This window comes from Myripristis murdjan, chromosome 24 (genome assembly GCF_902150065.1).
Source record: "Myripristis murdjan chromosome 24, fMyrMur1.1, whole genome shotgun sequence".
Taxonomy (NCBI): Eukaryota; Metazoa; Chordata; class Actinopteri; order Holocentriformes; family Holocentridae; genus Myripristis; species Myripristis murdjan.
The window spans coordinates 3,153,967-3,176,664 of NC_044003.1; the positions used below are offsets into that span (position 1 = coordinate 3,153,967).

At 44.9% G+C, this 22,698-nt stretch overlaps 1 protein-coding gene across 1 annotated transcript in view; it reads left to right on the plus strand.

Moving 5' to 3' along the window:
* Positions 1 to 22,698, plus strand: part of zdhhc14 (zDHHC palmitoyltransferase 14) — a 33,878-nt gene that overhangs the window by 2,952 nt on the left and 8,228 nt on the right. Inside the window, exons 2-4 of the mRNA XM_030047480.1 lie at positions 9,376 to 9,536; positions 15,843 to 16,001; positions 18,632 to 18,769. Of these exons, the coding sequence (XP_029903340.1) occupies positions 9,376 to 9,536; positions 15,843 to 16,001; positions 18,632 to 18,769 (458 nt within the window). The remainder of the gene's footprint in view (positions 1 to 9,375; positions 9,537 to 15,842; positions 16,002 to 18,631; positions 18,770 to 22,698) is intronic.

Genomic DNA, 22,698 nt, shown 5'->3' on the forward strand with positions numbered 1-22,698 from the left:
AACAAAACAAAACAAACAACCGAAAAAAAAAAAAACAGACGTTCAACCAGCTGTTTACCTCTGTATTTCACAATAAAGTGGACAGGCTTGTGTGGCTGCTTTGAAGTCGGACTAACATGTGATTTTTTTTCATTTGATGTCACTTAAACAAACAAACACAAAAAGTTTGTTTGGCCCCGCCCACTGAGGTTTTAATTCAGCCAATCAGATTAGTAGAAATGTTTGCTGAACTAAAACTGTGATCTGCCTCCTAACAGGCTCCTCTGGAAACTACAGATGAATATTACGTAAAAGAGAAAAATCTTTTATTGTGAAGTGTCTGCTTTGTTTCCACAGGAAGTGAATGGGTTCAGGTAAACAGCTTGTGTTGTTTTTTGGCGGGAATGTCAATTTTGATAACGGACTTTGCTCATGAAAACGCTCATGAGTTATTATGCATTTAAAAACCCACAGAATAAACCCATTGATGATGTTCTGTAAACACTGAGGATCAAACCCAAACATTTTGTAAATTAAGATGTAAATTAACTGTGAAATATCAACTAATTTCTTTAAGTCCAGCTGCTAAAGCCTGGAGTTAAACTGTGTGTTCCAGCTAGCATTACCCTGCTAACGTTACCCTGCTAACGTTACCCTGCTAACGTCACCCTGCTAACATCACCCTGCTAACATTACCCTGCTAACGTTACCCTGCTAACGTTACCCTGCTAACGTCACCCTGCTAACGTTACCCTGCTAACGTTACCCTGCTAACGTCACCCTGCTAACATTACCCTGCTAACGTTACCCTGCTAACGTCACCCTGCTAATGTTACCCTGCTAACGTCACCCTGCTAACGTCACCCTGCTAACGTCACCCTGCTAATGTTACCCTGCTAATGTTACCCTGCTAACATTACCCTGCTAATGTTACCCTGCTAACATTACCCTGCTAACATTACCCTGCTAATGTTACCCTGCTAACGTCACCTTGCTAACGTTACCCTGCTAACGTTACCCTGCTAAAGTTAGCCTGTAGCTTCAGCCCAGCCAGTGGCTTTCACTGCCAGGCTTTAATAAACGAGTCTCCATGTTCACTGAGGTTTCACTGTTCAGTTGCTGCTTTCCTGTCGGATCAGGTGACGCTATCAAACGCAAATGTTAGCCCGGAAGTGGCTGAATGCTAACGTTAGCTGCTGTAGCTAGCAGCTGGAACCCCACCCTGCCCCCGACGCGTGGATCTGCTCTGAGACTTTTTGATCTAAAAGTTTGATGCGGTTTGATTCTGTGTCAAATCAAAGAGCTGATGTGAGAGTGAACATGTTTATGCAGCTGGAGGATCAGAGGCCGGCGTTTCCACGTCGCACCGCAAACTAAACTCTGAGCAAACGGGGCGGAGTCAGAGGCAGATCCAAAACATGCCCTCGAGCGTCGCCGCCGCGTCAAATCACAGAGACGACGACGACGCTGCCCGACGTGTCGGATCAGTGTGAGAGCAGGACCAACACCATCCCATGATGATGATGATGATGATGATGATGATGTTCCTCTCTTGATTCTGTTGGGAGGAAACGTGTTTTGTCGCCGCAGCCGAGCAGCTGGCGGCCGGAGCCTGAAGGATGAACCGTCAGACCAGCGGCGGGCAGCGGCTTCACAGGAAACAAGACATGATGATCAGCCACAGGAAGATCACCTGAAATTAAGCAACTAAAGAAAAGTGCTGAAAATGAAAGGAAAATGACCTGAAAATCAGTGAAAAAAAAGAAATTTTTATAATTGTAATAGTTAGAAATGTATTTTTTAGTTTAGGTTTTGGTAATTATCTAATAATTTTCTCTATTGTTTTTTTTTTTTGAGGGGACAGTTTTCAGGTCATTTTTTTATTCTTTCTTTCTTTGTTTGTCTTTCTGTCGCTTTTTTTTTTTAATCTTTCTTTCTTTCTTTCTTTCTTTCTTTCTTTTCCTTTCAGTTAGTTCCCACATCAGCTTGTTATATTTCTTGGATTTATTTTTTTTTTAATTCTTTTTTATTTTTTTTGTCCTTCATGTGTTTGACAGAAATCTGTCGGCTCTGCTCGGGTTCAAAGGGTTAAAAAGCAGGAGGCGCCCCGGGCGGCTGGCAGCACAAACCCCAGATCAGATCCATGTGGACAGAAGCAGGTTCCCAGCTCAGATCCACCAGATCCACACTGAGGACAAAACGACAGGATCCAGTTCAGATTTACAGACAAACAACAACAACAACAACAACATGTATTTATTTCTTCACGCGGCCTCTCGCAGCAGCAGCAGCGTCTCCCAGGAGTTAATTAGCGAGTCCAGACCAGATCCAGACAGACGACATGCAGAGTTTCCAGGACGCGTTCAGCTCACATCTGAAGTGGAGACGACAAAAACAACAAACAAAAAAAAACACCTCAGAGAAATGAACTGGTCCAGTTTTCCTCTCTGGACCCCAAAGTGAACTCCCAGTTTGACCCTGGGACCCCCGTTCGCTCGGCAGGGGCCCCGACACACACAGACGTTCACAGTGTTGAGATTAAAACATGATGTGAAAATTAGGAAAAAAATGACCAAAAACTAACCAACAAAGATTACCTGAAAATTAGGCAAAAAATAAATAAATTCAATTTAAAAAAATAAACAACAAAATAATAGGATTTTTAAAAATACAAGAAAAGTATATTTATATTTAAAGTCGTATTTTCACACATGGGATCGGCGATGCTGGATCTGGTTCTCATGTTGCTGAAGACAAAATACCAGAGCTTCCAGTTTATATTCCAGTTCAGGTTTTTAAAGACTCGCAGCGTCTCGGTGCTGAGGTTCAACACGGGGACAGAAACGCTCGCTCAGCAGAAAGCCTTCCAGAGCGAGCCCCCCCCCTCCCCCCAAACACACACACACACACACACACACACCTCCACCTCCACGCCTCACCACAACCTCCAAAACGCGGCACCCCGGTGTTGCTGTATCCACGGTAACCGTTTCCTCTCAGGCTCGGCGCATCGTGTCTGGCAGCTTGTATCGCCTTGGTAACAGCAGCGGCCTGTATCACCACGGTAACAGGAGGAGGCAGAGGGATGCAGCTTCCCACCTTTTAGCCTGACGTGGACGTGGGTCTGTGTGAGGGGAACGTCTCGGTCCAGATGCCGATCCAGACCCGACATTCAGGACGTGGTGGAAACGTGGCGGTTCAAATCCCCCGTACGGACGCCGTAAATATTAGGATCCCGGCTCCTGGTGACTGCAGGCGCCTGAGATGTTCCCAACACAAACCTGTAATGTGATATTCCTCTGGAGCTGTTACCCTGAAATGAATCTGACTGTTGAAAACGAGGCTCTGGCTAACATCACCACGACGATTTGCTTTATCTGCCTTATTGGCAGCAGAGAGACAGGAAATATGAAACATGGCCTCCACTCAGGCTGCCTGTCACCGAGGAGGACGAGGGAGCAGTGATGAAGACACACAGCAGCCATGAGGATGAAGATGTGAGGATGAAGATGTGCAGCCGTGAGGATGAAGATGTGAGGATGTGAGGATGAAGATGTGAGGATGAGGATGAAGATGAGGATGAAGATGAGCAGCTGTGAGGATGAAGATGAGCAGCTGTGAGGATGAGGATGAAGATGTGCAGCTGTGAGGATGAAGATGTGCAACTGTGAGGATGAAGATGAGGATGAAGATGTGCAACTGTGAGGATGAAGATGAGCAGCTGTGAGGATGAAGATGTGTGCCTGTGAGGATGAAGATGTGAGGATGAAGATGTGCAACTGTGAGGATGAAGATGCGAGGATGAAGATTTGCAGCTATGAGGATGAAGATGAAGATGTGCAACTGTGAGGATGAAGATGTGAGGATGAAGATGTGATGATGAAGACGGGCAGCTGTGAGGATGAAGATGTGAGGATGAGGATGAAGATGTGGGGATGAAGATGTGTGTCTGTGAGGATGAAGATGTGAGGATGAAGATGTGGGAATGAAGATGTGTGTCTGTGAGGATGACGATGTGAGGATGAGGATAAAGATGTGAGGATGAAGATGTGAGGATGAAGATGTGCAGCTGTGAGGATGAAGATGTGAGGATGAGGATGTGAGGATGAAGCTGTGAGGATGAGGATGTGAGGATGAGGATGAAGATGTGAGGATGAAGATGTGAGAATGAAGATGTGAGGATGAAGCTGTGAGGATGAGGATGTGAGGATGAAGCTGTGAGGATGAAGATGTGAGGATGAAGATGTGAGGATGAGGATGTGAGGATGAAGATGTGAGGATGAGGGTGTGAGGGTGAGGATGTGAGGATGAAGATGTGAGGATGAGGATGTGAAGATGAGGATGAAGATGTGCAACTGTGAGGATGAAGATGAGCAGCTGTGAGGATGAAGATGAGCAGCTGTGAGGATGAAGATGAGGATGAAGATGTGCAACTGTGAGGATGAAGATGTGAGGATGAAGATGTGATGATGAAGACGGGCAGCTGTGAGGATGAAGATGTGAGGATGAGGATGAAGATGTGGGAATGAAGATGTGTGTCTGTGAGGATGAAGATGTGAGGATGAGGATGAAGATGTGAGGATGAAGATGTGAGGATGAGGATGTGAGGATGAAGATGTGCAGCTGTGAGGATGAAGATGTGAGGATGAGGATGTGAGGATGAAGCTGTGAGGATGAGGATGTGAGGATGAGGATGAAGATGTGAGGATGAAGATGTGAGGATGAGGATGAAGATGTGAGAATGAGGATGTGAGGATGAGGATGTGAGGATGAAGCTGTGAGGATGAAGATGTGAGGATGAAGATGTGAGGATGAGGATGTGAGGATGAAGATGTGAGGATGAGGATGTGAGGATGAAGATGTGAGGATGAGGATGTGAGGATGAAGATGTGTCTGCTGGGTCGGTCATGGTGGATCTCAGTGATTCTGAGTGGAGAGAAAATTTTGAAAAATTAAATCTGAAAGTTGTTGGATCAGAGCCGCTTGTGTTTTTGTTTGTTTGTTTGTTTGTTTGTTTGTGTTTTGATGTTTGGCCGTGTGTTTCCCACCGCGCCCTGACCTGCTCCCCCCCCCGGTGCATGCTGGGAAACCGGCCTCCTGCAGCCTGTCCACTGCAGACTCGATCAGCTCAGTGTTTCCAAGCTCTCTGCCTCTAAACCGCCCAGTGGATTTACTTCTCTCCTCAGTAACAGACAAAACTCTCTTCATCGCTCCAGAAGTGAAGTGCTGTTGTTGCGTTTCCGTGGCGACGCCTGGCTGAAGCCACGCCGCTGCAGGAAGTCGGCAGCGGTCAGAAACCAGGATCAGATGTCAACACACAGCAGTATGCAGGTTTCTCCAAACTGGAATAAGGGTTTTTCCATGTTTCTGAAATCTGAGATTGTGAGATCTGATGTTTACATGCAAACACAAAAACTACCCAGTTTCCCCTCAGAGATCAATAAAGTGATTCTGATTCTGATTCTGATTTAAAACCCTGATCATGACCGGGATACTCAAGTCCATGTAAACACTGATGAACCAGCCTCAAACTAATAAATCAAATGAAGTTATGAGCATAGAGTTCAAGTCACAGGGATAAATTGATTTGTTATTAATTTTCCTCTTTTTCACCTCCGTATTTTTACACCCCCAATATGGCGAAGCACTCCAAAAGTATCTGAAAGCAAGCAGATCACTACGTCTGGGTAATACCTTGGATTATGTTTCTGATCACAGTATCACTGTGGTAACTGTAACTGTTATGAATTAGCAGCAGATTATCAGGATAGCAGATTAGATGCAGATTAGCGGTGAATTAGCAGCAGACGTTTAGTAGCTTTCTGTGCTTTGAATCGACCCTCAGTGTCACGGCACAGCTGTAAAGAGTCAAGGGGCGTTCATGTTCCACAGCGTTCAGGAACATTCACACCAGAAACCTTGTGTTGTTCAGTTGTGAACACGAGAACACGCCAGTTTGGGGTCCTTGAATTCCCGCAGACGAGCCCGTGAAAGTCACAGGGTGCGCGTGGGCGCTCCGTTAAAGCCGGCGGGGCGGGACGTCACCCGGAGGATTTGTTTTATCTGCACTGAGAGACTAAAATAAAGAACCCTGGACGCCCGGGAGGAGGTTCTGCTGCAGGATCGCTTTAAAGGGATGACAGATAAAAAACCTGGGAGGATCAGCACAAAGCCTGGAAGTCGCCTACATAATTTACAGTCTCGACATCTGAACAAGTGCTTTCTAAAATGCTCCACCTGCAGCCGCCAGAGTGCTCCAAAATAAATATTTAACTCATGCACTGATTTCTGCGGTTAGAAATGCCCACAAAGAAAAGATTAAAAAGATTCCCCCCTTCATCGACCAGTTACTTGACATTTGCTGATTGTGGCTTCGTTAAGATCACAAAGATGCTAAGATTGTCTTCCTTTTCTCTGTTCATCTTTATAAAATCAATACTTTGGATTATTCTGGCTGCTGGTCAGGCTAAGGAAGACATCGCTTTCTAATCTGATCACTTCCCACAAGACTTTGGAAACTTTGGCTAAATGATTTGATTAGTCCAAAAAGTAACCGACAGATTGAGTAAAATGATAATTAACTGGAGAGTACAGAAACAGAAACGGGACGGCCTGAGTGGATAAAACCGTCTCTGTATTATCTTCCCCCCCAGAAGAACAATGAAAACAGAGCCGGCCCACCAGCTGCTGCTTGTTAATCCGGGCTGAGGCTCCGCTCACACTGCAGCCTCCCAGCTGTGCTTTCTCTCTGCTGCGGCTCAGATCTGATGTTCTCCAGCCAGCGTGAACAGGAAGAAGCTGCGTGGCGTCACACTCTCTCAGATCCAGTCTGAGGAACATGGACAGAGTTTGAAACAAAATCAGACTCGGAGGCATCAAACGCACATGAGACTTGAATGTGAACGCTTAAATCTGAATTTCCCAGTCACTGTGTTTAGTATCGGGGTTATTCGCCATGTACAGCAGTCTGATTTCTCAAATGCCGTGTGTGAACAGAAAGTCCGTTTCCATAATCACTTTAAAGGATTAAGTGAAAGCCGATTAGCACAGGTAGATTTCTGCTGGAGAAACCCGATCACTGGCGCCATTTACTCGCATTTTTACATGTGAGCGTGTGCAGGAAAAGAGAGCAGATGAAGAACCTGACGGGATGAAAACAGTAAACAGACTGTGCGTCGCTCGGAGAGGAAAAACCTTCTCTTCTACATTTATTGAAGAAAGCGTAACGTTACACTGCAAAAACTCAAAATCTTACCAAGATTATTTGTCTTATGTCAAGTCAAAAATGTCTTATTCCTAGTCAAAATTCAATATATCTCATTACACTTACAATAAGACATGATCACCTGATTTGCTTGCTTCATTGGCAAAATTTGTTTCTTGTTTCTAGCTAATTTTCACTTATTTCAAGTGAATTTTCACTTTTTCCACTGGCAAATTTTGCCAATGAAACAAGTGAAAATTGTCTAAAACAATTTACTTCTGAGGTGATCATGTCTTATTTTAAGTGTAATGAGATATTTTGACTAGTAATAAGACATTTTTGACTTGAAATAAGACAAATAATCTTGGTAAGATGTTGCGTTTTTGCAGTGTACCTCTCAACCCATAAGGAAAGGAAAACATCTGCCGCCGCCTGCCTCCACCCTGCAGAGCGGAGGGGCGGAGCTCGAGAAGCACTCAAGCAACTGGGAACGGCATCGCTGTCGCCATGGTAACAGTGCAGGGAACGTTGGGGTCGGGCCGGGGGGACGAACCCAGTTACTCACAGTGATCTGATTTCCTGTGAAACGCTGTAATTGATACGGTTTCTGCTACAAAATCAGGCCCAGAGGCTTCAGACCTGCATGTGATCTGTGTGTGAACGCTCCAATCTGAAATGCCCCGTGTTGCCATGACAACAAGTTAATGATCGACCTGAGCCCGTCGTCGCGGATTAGTCAGCGTGTGTGAGCGGCATCAGCACGGAGGGCGAGACACGACACCGACGCCTCGATTCAAGTCAGAGCTGAGAGATCAGACCAGAAGCGAAATGTGTTGAAACAAAATGTGACTTTTTCTCTTATTGTTGTTTAGGATCCCGGAAAAAAACAGGAACCGCCAGTCAAAAAAAAAAAAAAAAAAACTGATCTAAGCAGCAGCTCACAACCGAGCCTGAAGACTTGAGAGGAAGAGGAGGGTTTCCTGAGCACTGGAAGAATTCCTGGTCAGAAGCAGCTTCACTTGAGTGGATTTTGGCTCCATCGAAATGCGAAAGTCCTTCCTGATCAGATTAAAGTGCTCATAAAGCAGAATATAACCTGAGATTAAAAAAACAGCTCTAAAAATAGGAAAGCTTATGTTGGCCTCTATTTGTGGTTCTTTATTCTTTAAGATTCACAGTAAAACAGACCAGCCAAAACAGGAACTGCACTTTAAATGTGGATCTCCAAGGGGGGCCTTGAGTTTTTCCAAGGGCCCCTCCAGGGGTGGTTCCAAGGGTTCTTGAGATACTTCCTTGGAACCTGGTGGATGTTTCCAGGGGTTCTTGAGGTGTGTTCTTTAGTGTTTCTTTAGTTATTTAGTGGCGTCCAGGGGTTCTGAAGGAAGTTCCAAAGATGTTTGAAGGGTTTCCAGGGGTCTTTTATGGATGTCCATGGTTCTTGAAGGAAAATTCTTTTGGGATTTTCAGGGGTTCTTCCGTGGTTTCAAAGGGCCCTGAAGGCTTTCCAGGCTCTCTTGAAGAGGTTCCATGGTCCCTGAAGGGTTTCCAGAGGTAGTCAAAGGGGTACTTGAGAGGGTTCAAAGGGTCCTTTAGGAATTCCCAAGGATCCTTGTGGAGGGTCCAAGGTTCCTTTAGCAGTTCCAGGGTTTCATGATGAGCCTCTCTGTCTTTGATGGGTGTTTGGGTGGTTTAGGGGCTTCCAGGAGCCCACTGGTGTCTCCAGAGGTTTTGGAGCGTTTTCCAGGGGTTCTTAAAGAGGTTGCAGTGGTCCTTGAGGGGGATCCAGGAGAGCCTCTGCACAATCAGGGTTCTCTATAATTCACTAGAACCAATCCCAAGTAGAGAATGTGTAAGAGCGACAGCTTTGATCAAGTTTTACTCTCAACCCGTACAGTTCAGGCAGTTCTGTAATTCGACACTAAAGCAACAACAACACAGATCTTGCCATGTGGATCCCAAAGCTGAAACCTCATCTGGAGGTCTGCGGTCCCTCCTGTGTGTCTGTTTGTTCTCTGTGACACAAAAACATGTGAGAACCGAGACTTTCAGTTTGTTTTCTCTGGTTTCCCTGCAGACGCCGTGTGTTGGTTTAGTTTTGCCTGTTCAATATCGGCTGGAGTGTGCGTTTGTTTTCTTGTTCCCTGCACACAGCTGACAGCGTGTGTGTGTGTGTGTGTGTGTGTGTGTTGCAGCTGTCCCTTCCTGGCGTCCAACCTGACCCCGGCCATTCCAGCCATCGGTGGGGTTTTGTTCTTCTTCGTGATGGGGATGCTGTTCAGGGCGAGCTTCAGCGACCCCGGGGTGCTGCCCCGAGCCACACCGGAGGAGGCCGCCGACCTGGAGAGGCAGATTGGTAACACACACACACACACACACACACACACACACAGATATATGCACAAACACAAACAGCAAGCCTCACGTCTTAAAATTTGCAGAAAATTTGTTTTTTGCTAGAAAATGTTTAAAAATAAAAATTGACTTAACTGGACACTTCACAGTTTTAGACAGAGCTCTGGCTGATTATTTAAATTGTAAAAATTATTAAATTTAATAAAAATGTCCCCATCACCATCTGTTTTCATGACCATAATCCTTTCATATTCATCAGGATTCATCACTGTCATTGTTTACAATTGTTAGTTTCCATCTCCTTTTGCTTTTATCTCTGATGTTTTGTCATCTCTGGTTTCATCTCTGTCACCACTACATTTCAGAATCCTTCATGTTCATTGCTTTTAGTTTTCATCACTGGCAATTTCTCTTTACTGCTTTTTCTCATCAGATTAGGCCACTTCATGCAAAATAAACACATTCATATCTGTGACCAACACACACACACACACACACACAGAGTCTGAAACTGTCACGCTACCATGTTGCTTGCATGTGTTCAAAATCTGAGTGAATAATAAGAGATTGAATTTATTTCTGTATGATGTGTGTAGTTGCTGTTCACATGATATGTCACAAAAACAAACATGGTGTCAGATCAACTCATTAAAAAAAAAAAGTATGACAAGCAGGACAGCGGGTATGAAAAGCGTAAAAGAAATGGCTCAGTGTGGCAGAACGTGGCTGACAAGTTGGACAGCAGCTGCTTATCTTTGTTGTTTTCTTCTTCTGGCCTGCACCGCCTGCTTTCTTTCTGCTGGCAACTTTTTCCAGAGAAGGTAGATTTTATCATTTTTTTAATGCATCAGGCTTGGTGTAAAAGGTTTGTGGTCAAGCACAGCCAATTTTCCATGATGTTTTGGACCATAAAGTCACTTTGCAGTTGTCAAAAGACTTTTCATTTTCATCAGATAAGTTTTTTTCATCTCCGTTACATTTCTAAACAATACACCTCATCTCCGTTTGGTGTCAGCATGTTATGTTTCCTCTGGTTATGTTTCTTCTGGTTATGTTACTTTTCATCACTGTTATGTTTCAAAATGTAACACTTCATCACGTTACATTTCCTCACTGTTACGTTTCATCATGTTACATTTCATCTAATGTTTCATCTCCGTTACATGTAATCAGTGTTGCCTTTCATCTTGTTTCTTCACCATCACACTTCATCACGTTGCATTTCCTCACCGTTATGTTTCAACACCCGCTTCCGCCCAGGCAACGAGATAAAAAAGGGAGCGTAACAGGATGAGCGGTTTGGAAAATGAATGAATGAATGAATGAATGAATGTTTCAACACTGTTACATATGTAGACATGTGACACATCATCATGAGCATTACATTTCATCACTGTTGTTTTATCAGCGTCACATTTCATCATCATCACTTTTCATCACCATCGCATCACACTTCATAGCTGTTACATTTCATCTCCGTTGCTCAAGACGGTTGCTACGGTGATCCTCATGGTTGCTTTGTTGCTAAGCGGTTGCTATGGTGCACACATCATCAGCTTTACCTTTTTCCTCATGTTGTGTTTAATCACGTTACATGTCATTGCCGTGACCCGTCAGCGTGTCGATGAGCAGATCTGAAGGTGAAGCAGTCGCTGCAGTCGTTTGTTTTTTCTTTTTTTTTTTATCTCGGAGCTGCTGAGTCTCATCTGCCATCAGTCACAGCACCTCCTGAAAGCCTTTGTGTGTGTGTGTGTGTGTGTGTGTGTGTGTGTGCCCAGCCTCTCTCTCTGCTTCCTGTCGTCTTTACAGCTTCAGTTCTTCAGAAGTGTCGTTCCGCTGCAGGACGAATCAGTTTTTTCCAGTGAGACTGAACTTCACTGTCGAAGCTTCCGCGTCTATTTTTGGAAACCTGTTTTTGTTTTTTTCCCCCACAGCCATTTATTTATTTATTTATTTATTTATTTATTTACCCTGATGCTTACAGACAGTCATAGGCGACTCAGTTGTCAATCACCAAGGAGCCGGGACTTAGACAATGACCAAATATAGGCATCACACTACAACATGCACACACACAGACGCACACACATGCACACATATACACACATATATGCACATACACATGCACTCTTACACAATCTTCCTTTTACACACCCACACACACACACAAAATGCATTCATACATTCACGCATTCCTTCATGCACAAACACACACATAAAACACACTCTCTCTCTCTCTCCCTCTCTCTCTCTCACACACACACACACACACACACACACACACACACACACACTCTGAGCCCGCTGCGTGAGGAGAGGAGGAAGGCTGGGAATAGTCGTCAGTTATTTTTACTGATCAGGACTTTCTTCTGACGCACGTCTTCAAACAACATCCTGACTTCCTGTCTGTTGGAGGCGAGCGAGCAAATAAATCACAAAGTTGTTGTTTTGTTGTTGTTGTTGTTTTGTAAACCAAAATCATCTTCCCATCAGCATCAGACTGATCTGCAGAGACTCTCTGACTGTGGACTGAGATTTATTGTCTGCCTCAGAAATCAGACCATGTCTTTGTTTTGTCGGGGAGGGAGAAAAAAAAATCTCCGCTGTACCAAGTCCTTCAATCTCATCTTCAGCGTTCAAATTTTGTTTTTCTTCAAATGAGGTAAAAAAAAAAAAAAAAAAAAAAAATCCGACAGTGGGATGAAATAATCCCACTTGTTTCCAGTGCAGTTTCACTTGTTTCATGATTTTTTCTGGGAATATAACAACAAGTATAAATGTGTTGAAATGAGGCAGATCAAGAAAATTATTCAAATAAAAATTCTGGAAACAAGTTGATTAGCGTTGGAAACAAGGGGCATTATCTCGTCCCACTGGTTGATTTTTTTTTTTTACCTTGTTGGAAGAAAAACAAGATTTGAAAGCTGAAGGTGAGACTGTGTGGACGTCACAGGTTTTAATCTGACCGCCGTCGCTCCAACGCGGCAGCACATCTCTCAAAGACCAGCGAAACATGAACTGTCATGGTGTCTTTTGTTTGTGTTGTGAGGAGATTATGAGGAGCTGCTGGTCAGACAGAAAATAACCCTGAGTCAGCTGCTTGTGGAGGCTGAGCGCTCAGTGTAATTAAATGTAAAATTAAATGTGTGTGAAACTCATTAAGCCTCATTTCTGACAGGATGGATTTGAGAACAACAGCATACAGAGGGCTGGATTAAGGGCTGGACTGATATTTTTTTTGAACTGATTGAAACAGGAAGTGCAAACTAACAGAATCTCAGTTTGGGAGAGAAATACACTTTTATTTTGAAGGGACAGGTGGACGAGAGAGGATGTTTAGAGATCTGTGAAGGTTTTATTGGTTGAAATTTGAATTTACAGCCACTGGTGCAGGATGATGTCACTGTTTGACAGGAAGTCGAGGTCATGTGAGGTCATGTGACATCATCAGCTGTGTGATGAAGTGTGTGTGGCAGAAACAGGCGGTGTAAGGAACATGTTAGAGTACTCAGATTACTTTTTTGTGGTAACTAGAGACATAATGCCTGACTTTTTTTTTTTTTCCAGGGGTCTTTGAAGGGTTCCCAGGGATCGTTAAGGGGTGTTCTTGGTTCTTGAAGAGGTTCCATGGTTCCTTTCAGGATTTTCTTATGTTCTCTAGACGTTTCTAGGGGTTACTGAAGGGTTTTCAGGCCTTCCTGAGGAGGTTGCATGGTCCTTGAAGGGTTTCCGGGGTTCCCTCATGGGGTTTCATGTGTTGTTCAGGGGTTTCCAGGGGTCTTTTAAGGGCTCTCAGGGGTCATTAAGGGACGCTCATGGTTCTTGAAGGGGTTCCATGGTTCCTTTCAAGATTTTCAGATGTTCCTCAGAAATTTCTAGGAGTTACTGAGGGGTTTTCAGGCTTTCTTGTGACAGTTATGTGGTCCTTGAAAGGTTTCCAGGGTTCCCTCATGGGGTTCCATGGGTACTTTAGGGCTTTCCAGAGGTCATTGAAGGGTTCTCAGGGGTCATTAAGGAATGTTTATGGTTCTTGAAGGGGTTCCATGGTTCCTTTCAGGATTTTCAGATGTTCCTCAGAAATTTCTAGGAGTTACTGAAGGGTTTCAGGCTTTCTGGTGGAGGTTACGTGGTCCTTGAAAGGTTTCCAGGGTTCCCTCATGGGGTTCAATGGGTACTTTAGGGCTTTCTAAGGGTCTTTGAAGGTTTCCAAGGGGTCATTAAGGGGTGTTTATGGTTCTTGAAGGGGTTCCATGGGTCCTGTCAGGATTCTCAGACATTCTATAGAGTTTTTAGGTATCCTTGAAAGGCTTTGTTGAAGCGGTTACGTGGTCCTTGAAGGGTTTCCAGGGTTCCCTCATGGGGTTCAATGGGTACTTAGGGCTTTCTAGGGGTCTTTGAAGGGTTCCAAGGGGTCATTAAGGGGAGTTTATGGTTCTTGAAGGGGTTCCATGGGTCCTGTCAGGATTTTCAGACATTCTATAGAGTTTTTAGGTATCCTTGAAAGGCTTTGTTGAAGAGGTTCCGTGGTCCTTGAAGGATTTCCAGGGTTCCCTCATGGGGTTCCATGGGTTCTTTAGGGGTTTACGGGGTCTGTGAGGTAGTCAAATGGGTACTTGAGGGGGTTCAAGGGGTCCTTTAGGAATTTCCAAGGATCCTTGTGGCGGGTCCAAGGTTCCTTCAGCAGTTCCAGGGGTTCATGAGGGGTTTCTGTGTCTTTGACGGGTGTTTTGGTGGTTTAGGGGCTTCAGTTAAACTAATTAGCCTCTTAAAGCTGCGGTATGATGTTTTTAGTTTGGTGTCATCAGGCAGAAATTCCATAATAACCTTTCAGCACATTGCAGAGAAAACTAGACCTCTGCACGTCGTCTTGGCTCTGGACTCAGAGTCAGAGGCAGTCAGATATGAGCAGAGGAACAGGACTTTAATGTGTTTCTTCTCTTAATAGAAAACACTACAGTGTAACAAGCTACTTGGACAAGTAGCATTCCCCTACACTGGAAACAGGTGTGTGTGTGTTTAGTATAGTTTGTATGGTACAGCAGGTGTGTGATAGTATTAGAAACAAGTGTGTGTGATATTGTGTATCTTACGGCAGGTGTGTGTGATTGTACGTATAGTAGAAACAGGTGTGTGTGTGTGTGTGTGTGTGTGTGTGTGTGTGGCAGACCTGCTGGTAAACATGATGCGGTCGTCTCCAGCCGCTGTAACTCCCATCAGCATCGAGAAAAATGTGCTGACCGCAGCACATCTTGTTCAGGAGCTGGTGGGCCACAGTAACGGGGGAGAGATGTGTGTGTGTGTGTGTGTGTGTGTGTGTGTGTGTGTGTTTGGTTGGTGTTACACTGGATGGTGTGACTTATGTAGTTTCCTGCGTCGTCAGTCAGCAGCGGCGCCACTGGACAGTAAAAAAGTATCTCTGTGTCTTTAAAGAGCCCATGAAAAGGACTCTTACTTTGTTGATTTGATGTATTTCCTGTTGAAACAGGAAGTGTGGGCGGGACACGGTGCAGGGAAGTGCAAACCAACAGGATCTCAGTTTGGGAGACAAACACACTTTTATTTTGAAGGGACAGGTGGATGAGCGATGATGTTTACAGATTTGTGAAGCTTTTACTGGCTGAAATTTTAATTTACAGCCACGAGAGCAGGATGATGATGTCACTGTTTGAGATGTTTTACAGGAAGTGGAGGTCATGTGAGGTCACATCATGGGGACTTTAATCATCGGTGCATTGAAATAAAGTGACGACCTCAGACTAATGACTGTCAGCCAATCAGATCACAGAGCAGGCGACTGTCAGCCAATCAGATCACAGAGCAGTCGACCGTCAGCTGTTGTATCGTTGGCGCTCGAGTTATAAATCACACATATTGATCGACTCAGCGTTATGTGCTCATTGGATGTTTGTGCATAAATAATAGTTTTGATGGATGTATTAGTTATTTATTGGAGACTGGAGATTAACGACCTTCTCTGTTTTTTTAAATTGTCGTTTGTTTTTTGTTTTTGTTCTTTTTTCTTTGTTTCTGAAAAGGCCGTCGTGTTTTTTGTCTCGTTATTTTAAAAAATTTTTCTCAGATGTCGTATTTTTGGATTTGCTTATTTGTTTTCTGAGCTACTATTTTGCACGTCTGGGCTTTCGTACTAACCGGTGAGCATGTATTTTTCATGAGGATGTGGTGGATTCTGAGGGGGGGAAGCTCCTGGCTGCTGCGTGTTGCTGTTCTCTCTGCTGCAGCTGTAAACATCCAGCCGCAGTGTGACCGTCGCTCTGTGTGTGTGTGTGTGTGTGTGTGTGTGTTTCAGACGCAGCCAGCTGTCCCAGCGGTCCCGGGTACAAGCCGCCCCCCCGCACCCGGGAGGTTCTCATCAACGGGCAGACGGTCAAGCTGAAGTACTGCTTCACCTGCAAGATCTTCAGGCCGCCGCGCGCCTCACACTGCAGCCTCTGTGACAACTGTGTCGGTGAGTGTGTGTGTGTGTGTGTGTGCATGTGTGTGTGTGTGTGTGTGTGTGTGTGTGTGTGTGTGTGTGTGTGTGTTTGTGAGGACGTGTCGCCTGCCTGCTCCAGTTTGGGGTTAGATGAGTGAAAGGCTGCAGAAAATGAATGGAGGTCAATACAGTTTCTCCACAAATACAGTAAAACCAACATGTGTGTGTGTGTGTGTGTGTGTGTGTGTGTGTGTGTGTGTGTGTGTTAGAGCACTGTATGGGACAGATATTGAAATTGATTGAAAATCCAACAGCAGCCGGTGGCCTCGTCCACCTCTGATCTGCAGGTTGATCATGTGACTGTGTGGAAATCAGTGGGAGGAGCTTCAGCTGGTCTGACTGGTCTGACTGGACTGACTGGTCTGACTGACTGGTCTGACTGACTGGACTGACTGGACTGACTGGTCTGACTGGACTGACTGGACTGACTGGTCTGACTGGTCTGACTGGACTGACTGACTGACTGGACTGACTGACTGGACTGACTGGACTGACTGACTGGACTGACTGACTGGTCTGACTGACTGGACTGACTGACTGGACTGACTGGTCTGACTGACTGGTCTGACCGGACTGACTGGACTGACTGGTCTGACCGGACTGACCGGACTGACTGGACTGACTGGTCTGACTGGTCTGACTGACTGGACTGACTGGACTGACTGACTGGTCTGACTGACTGGTCTGACCGGACTGACTGGACTGACTGGTCTGACTGGACTGACTGGACTGACTGGACTGACTGGTCTGACTGACTGGTCTGACTGACTGGCCTGACTGGTCTGACTGGCCTGACTGGTCTGACTGACTGGCCTGACTGGTCTGACTGACTGGCCTGACTGGTCTGACTGACTGGTCTGACTGACTGGCCTGACTGGTCTGACTGGCCTGACTGGTCTGACTGACTGGCCTGACTGGTCTGACTGACTGGCCTGACTGGTCTGACTGGTCTGACTGGTCTGATTGAACTGACTGGACTGACTGGATTGACTGACTGGACTGACTGACTGGTCTGACTGGACTGACTGGACTGACTGACTGGTCTGACTGGACTGATTGGACTGACTGGTCTGACTGACTGGACTGACTGACTGGTCTGACTGGACTGATTGGACTGACTGGTCTGACTGGACTGACTGGACTGACTGGTCTGACTGGACTGACTGACTGGACTGACTGACTGGTCTGACTGGACTGACTGGACTGACTGACTGGACTGACTGGTCTGACTGGACTGACTGACTGGACTGACTGGACTGACTGGTCTGACTGGACTGACTGACTGGTCTGACTGGACTGACTGGACTGACTGGTCTGACTGACTGGACTGACTGACTGACTGGTCTGACTGGACTGACTGACTGGCCTGACTGGTCTGACTGGTCTGACTGACTGGTCTGACTGACTGGACTGACTGACTGGTCTGACTGGACTGATTGGACTGACTGGTCTGACTGGACTGACTGGACTGACTGGTCTGACTGGACTGACTGACTGGACTGACTGGACTGACTGACTGGTCTGACTGGACTGACTGGACTGACTGACTGGACTGACTGGTCTGACTGGACTGACTGACTGGACTGACTGACTGGCCTGACTGGTCTGACTGGTCTGACTGACTGGTCTGACTGACTGGACTGACTGGACTGACTGGTCTGACTGGACTGACTGACTGGACTGACTGACTGGTCTGACTGGACTGACTGGACTGACTGGTCTGACTGACTGGACTGACTGACTGACTGACTGGTCTGACTGGACTGACTGGTCTGACTGACTGGACTGACTGGTCTGACTGACTGGTCTGACTGACTGACTGGTCTGACTGACTGGACTGACTGGCCTGACTGGTCTGACTGACTGGACTGACTGGTCTGACTGGACTGACTGGTCTGACTGGTCTGACTGGTCTGAGGCTCTGTGATCAGATCCCACAATATTGATCTGCAATATATGTCTGATATATTTTTGGTTCAGAAACGGTGACGTTTCAGTTTATTTGTGGGTTTGCAGAAATGTAAAATGCCAACATTTATTCTGGCGACTGGGCGCTTTGGTTTAAAGATGAAATGTAAAGATATGAATTAGTGACGCCAAATATTGTTTAATCAGCTTTAATCCAAAAATACTGTTTTTTACAGAGAAGCCGCGTTCAGCTGCCGGCTAACAAGCTGGTTTACCGCTGAAGGCTCCCAGGCTGGGAAAAAAGGGAAATTTCCTTCATTAAAGACATTAAATACTTCAATAATAAATAAATAAATATAAATTCTGGCTATAAATTCAGTGAATTCCATCCTTGGATTACAGCGGTAAAGTGGGATTAATGAAGCTGACAGTAGACGGGCTGCATGTCAGGGCCAAACATCTCAGTAATTTATCGATTTTTAATGTAATCAAAGATTTTTCCCATGAATGTTCCACTAATAATCAGAATAAAAGCCCGATCAGAATAAAACACCTCAGTCAGAGGAGGAGGTAACTGGGACGACGACCTCGGGAGGTGAACTGGTGATTCTGCACGTGACTTCCTGCGGGATTTTCAGAGTAAAGTGCGTGTCGTGGCGTGAAGGCTCACTGTGGCGTCTCCGTGTGTCTCTCAGAGCGATTCGACCACCACTGTCCCTGGGTGGGGAACTGCGTGGGACGGAGGAACTACCGCTTCTTCTACCTGTTCATCCTGTCGCTCTCCTTCCTCACGCTCTTCATCTTCGCCTTCGTCATCACACACGTCATCCTCAGTGAGTAACACTGCGGCCGCCTCTCGTTTCATGATGTTTTTTCTCTGTGTGTGTTTCGTTGTGTGATTTTAAAACCTCCTCTAGGGCTGCACCACATGGACAAACCTTCATATCTCCATATTTACACCAAACCTCTGGACAGCAGGACGATGGAACTGTGGCTTCAGGCTTGTTTGATATTTGAAGTGAAACAAAAAAAAAAACAGCATCACAACACAAACACACAGATTATCAGCAACGAGGAGCCTCATTCTCAACCTCATAACCAAAAGCTGAAGCAGTTTGAGGTTCCTGTGTTGATTATGGCCAATATATATATATATATTCTCTTCACCAAACACTTTTATCTAGTGATGAATTATTGATTTTTGAACACGTGTTGCTGTAATTACAGCTGTTGAACAGTGGGGGGCGACAGAGAGGCCGCATGTCTGAGGTTTCCTGCTGACATCCTCATACGTTGATCGAATAAAAAAAAAGCTCATTTACTTTGTTTGTTAAAAGTCTTGGAGCTCCGTTTCACCTTCACTGCTGTTTCCAAATAATTCAAATAAAACTGCACTCTGTGTTTTTAGTTCAGTGGATTAAAAAAAAAACAAATGGAGAGTTTAAAGACAAAGAAATAAAAGCGAGTTTCAGGAGAAATGCACTTTTCTCACTGACAGTTTGTTATGTATTTGTTGTTGTTGTTGGTGTTGTTGTCATGGTGACAGAGTCACGGATATCAGATGGTTTTCACTTCCAATTCAATTTTTCAATTCAGTTGAAACTTGTTTCATGCGAGAGTTTAATGAAATGAGCGGTTGTTAGCTGAGTGGACTGAAGTGAAGGAGCTCCGGCCCTCAGAGGCTAAAAACTGAGCCGCCCGTCGGACGTGTTTTGGGCAGAGAGCCTCCGCAGCGCTGCAGCAGCTTCCTCTTCATCAGCGTAATGGACGAGACGAGGCTCCGCCATCGATCGGCCCCGCCCCCTCCTGTCACGGCCCCGCCCCCTGCCCCTGATTGACAGCCTGTCAGAGGGCTGCTGACTCAGCGGGCTCGTGGCTTCATGTGATTTAGAGGAGCCGGTCCTGGTTCCTGCCGCCGGCCGGGCGTGTCGGCTCCATGTGGCCTCAGCGGGGGGGCGGGGCTCCAGATAAATAAACCCGACGCCTCGTTCCTGTCCGGGACCCCAAACTGTCCGGGACTCTGACACCAAGAGACGTTTTGACTGAGGCTCATTCAAACACCTAAACACAGCATCTCTGACCTGACCTTTAAGTACAGCAATAATTAGATTATTGCTACATAATTATTCATAATTACATTAATAAATATAAATAATCATAAATATAATTTTGTAATTTTTTAAAGTATTCTTTGCAAAGTGCAAAAATGTACAAAACATTTTTGTGCGATTTTTTTTTTTTTTTTTAGTAATTTTTAAAAATGTGCTATCACTTTTTTCGACAGCAAATTCATTTGATTACTTTCAAAACATGGGAGAGAGGCCATGAGTATATTAACCAAAAAAAAAAAAAATCCCCAAAAATTGGGAGCAGATCTTGATGTGTTGATGGTTTGTTTGTTTGTTTGTTTGTTTGTTTCTTTAAAGTTTTAAAGAGCATAAACTCGTACCATCCATCAGTTTGAGGGCGTTTATTGAATATTGGTGGTAAAGAATTATGTGAAGGTGAAAAAAGTTTGAAAGTCTCCGTCAGCCCTCCTGCTCTCCTGCTCTGCCCTGTGGAGCGCCGCCGGGCTCGGGGCTCTCCGGACAGCCGGGACCGTCCCGGTAACATCGTCCTGCCGTTGGCTCTCAGGAGGCTGTGGAGCTCCTCGTTGCAGGAAACTCGCCCACCAGTCCCTCACAATTCCTCTCATTGACCTAATTTCCTGCGTGCTGCTGTGTTCCTGTGGCTGTGAGCAGGCAGGAAGCATCAGCCTGCAGCGAGTTTCCCCCCTCCGCTCAGCCGGCAGACTGTCTGATGCACCGCCGGCAAACACTCCTCCTCTTGTCTCGTGTTTTGACGGCGGAGCTAAAAAAAGAGTTTGTGACTCCGATTTAGAAGCTGATAAATTTAGAGCACGGCGGGGAACTGAGCTCATCACCGCGCTGCTCGGTGTCACTGCAGCTGTTGTTGTCGGTGTTGATCTAGTTACTGTTGTTGTTGGTTGTGGTGGTAGTGGTGTTTTTTTTTTTTTCATGTTGTTGGTTTTGTTGTTGTTGACGTTGCTGTTGTCTTTTTTTGGCATTGGTGATGTTCTTGTTGATGGTTTTTTGTTTAAGGATTTAAGGATTTTATTTGCCATATCTATGAACGTGCTGTTCACATGAAAAGGTACGAAATTAAGTCCTGAGGTCCCGCTGAGTAACTAAAACATACAGCAGGACAGAGACATACAAGTTTAAATACATAATAAATAGTAAAAGTAGCATAAAATCACAAGTAGATTCAATATTGCGCACCTCGGAATTGCACATGTTCATGAGGTAGGGGGCAGCAGTAGGAAAGCAGGTGTGTGTGTGTGTGTGTGTGTGTGTGTGGAAGGGCTAATGAAGGCAGTTCAGCAGTCTTACAGCTTCAGGGTAGAAGCTGCTCTTGGTGTTGTTGGTGGTGTTTTTTGATGTTATTGTTGGGGTTTTTTTGTTGGTTTTGTTGTTGCTGATGTTGCTGTTGGTTTTGTTTTGGATTCATGGTGTTGTTGGTGTTGTTAGTGTTGTTGTTTTTGTTGGTGGTGGTCTTGTTCTTCATGTTGGTGGTGGTGGTGTTCTTGGTGTTTTTGGTTTTGTCGAGGCTGATGCTGCTGTTGGTTTTGTTTTGGCAGGGCTGCTGGTCTTGCTGTTGTTATTGTTGGTGTTGGTAGCGGTGTTGTTGCTTGTGTTGTTGCTTTGCTGCTGTTGGTTTTGTTGTTGTGGTTTTGTCATTAGTGTTTTTGGTATTGGTGGTGTTATTGGTGTTGTTTTGGTTGTTTTGTTTTTTTTTTTGTTGGTTTTGTTGTTGATGGTGTTGCTGTTGGTTTTGTTTTGCCATTCATGGTGTTGTTGGTGTTGTTAGTGTTGTTGTTTTGGTGGTGGTGGTCTTGTTCTTCATGTTGTTGGTGATGGTATTACTGGTGATGTTTTTGGCCGTGGTGGTGTGTTGTTAGTTGTTTTTGGTGTTGGTTTCTTGGTGGTGTTGTTGCTGTTGGTAGTGTTGGTACTGTAGGTGTAGTTAGTTTTTGTTTTGTTGGCGATGGTCTTGGTGTTTTTGCTTTTGTTGCTGTTGGTTTTGTTTTTGTTGGTTTTGTTTTTGTCGTTGGTGGTGGTATTGTTTTTGTTGCTGTTTTTGTTGTTGTTGTGGTTTTATCATTAGTGTTTTTGGTATTGGTGGTGTTATTGGTGTTGTTTTGGTTGTTTGTTTTTTTTTTGGTTTTGTTGTTGGTGGTGTTGCTGCTGGTTTTGTTTTGCCATTCATGGTGTTGCTGGTGTTGTTAGTGTTGTTGGTTTTGTTGGTTTTGTTGGTTTTGGTCTTGTTCTTCATGTTGTTGGTGATGGTACAGGGTGACCCAAAAAAAACGGGAACTTTTTAACAATCCAATAAAACCAAGAGTGATGGAAGAAAAATATTTTATTCATAGTAATTGAAACCTGAAAACATGCCATTTAAGAAACAATGATGGAATTTTCATTTTTTAAAAATTGTGCTGCCACTTGCTCATGTCTGCTAATACGCACTTCAAAAATTCCCGTTTTTTGGGGTCACCCTGTATTATTGGTGATGTTTTTGGCCGTGGTGGTGTGTTGTCAGTTGTTGTTTTTGGTGTTGGTTTCTTGGTGGTGTTGCTGTTGGTCATGTAGGTGTAGTTGGTGTTGGTTTTGTTGGCGGTGGTCTTGGTGTTTTTGCTTTTGTTGCTGTTTGTTTTGTTTTTGTTGGTTTTATTTTTGTCGTTGGTGGTGTTACTGTTGTT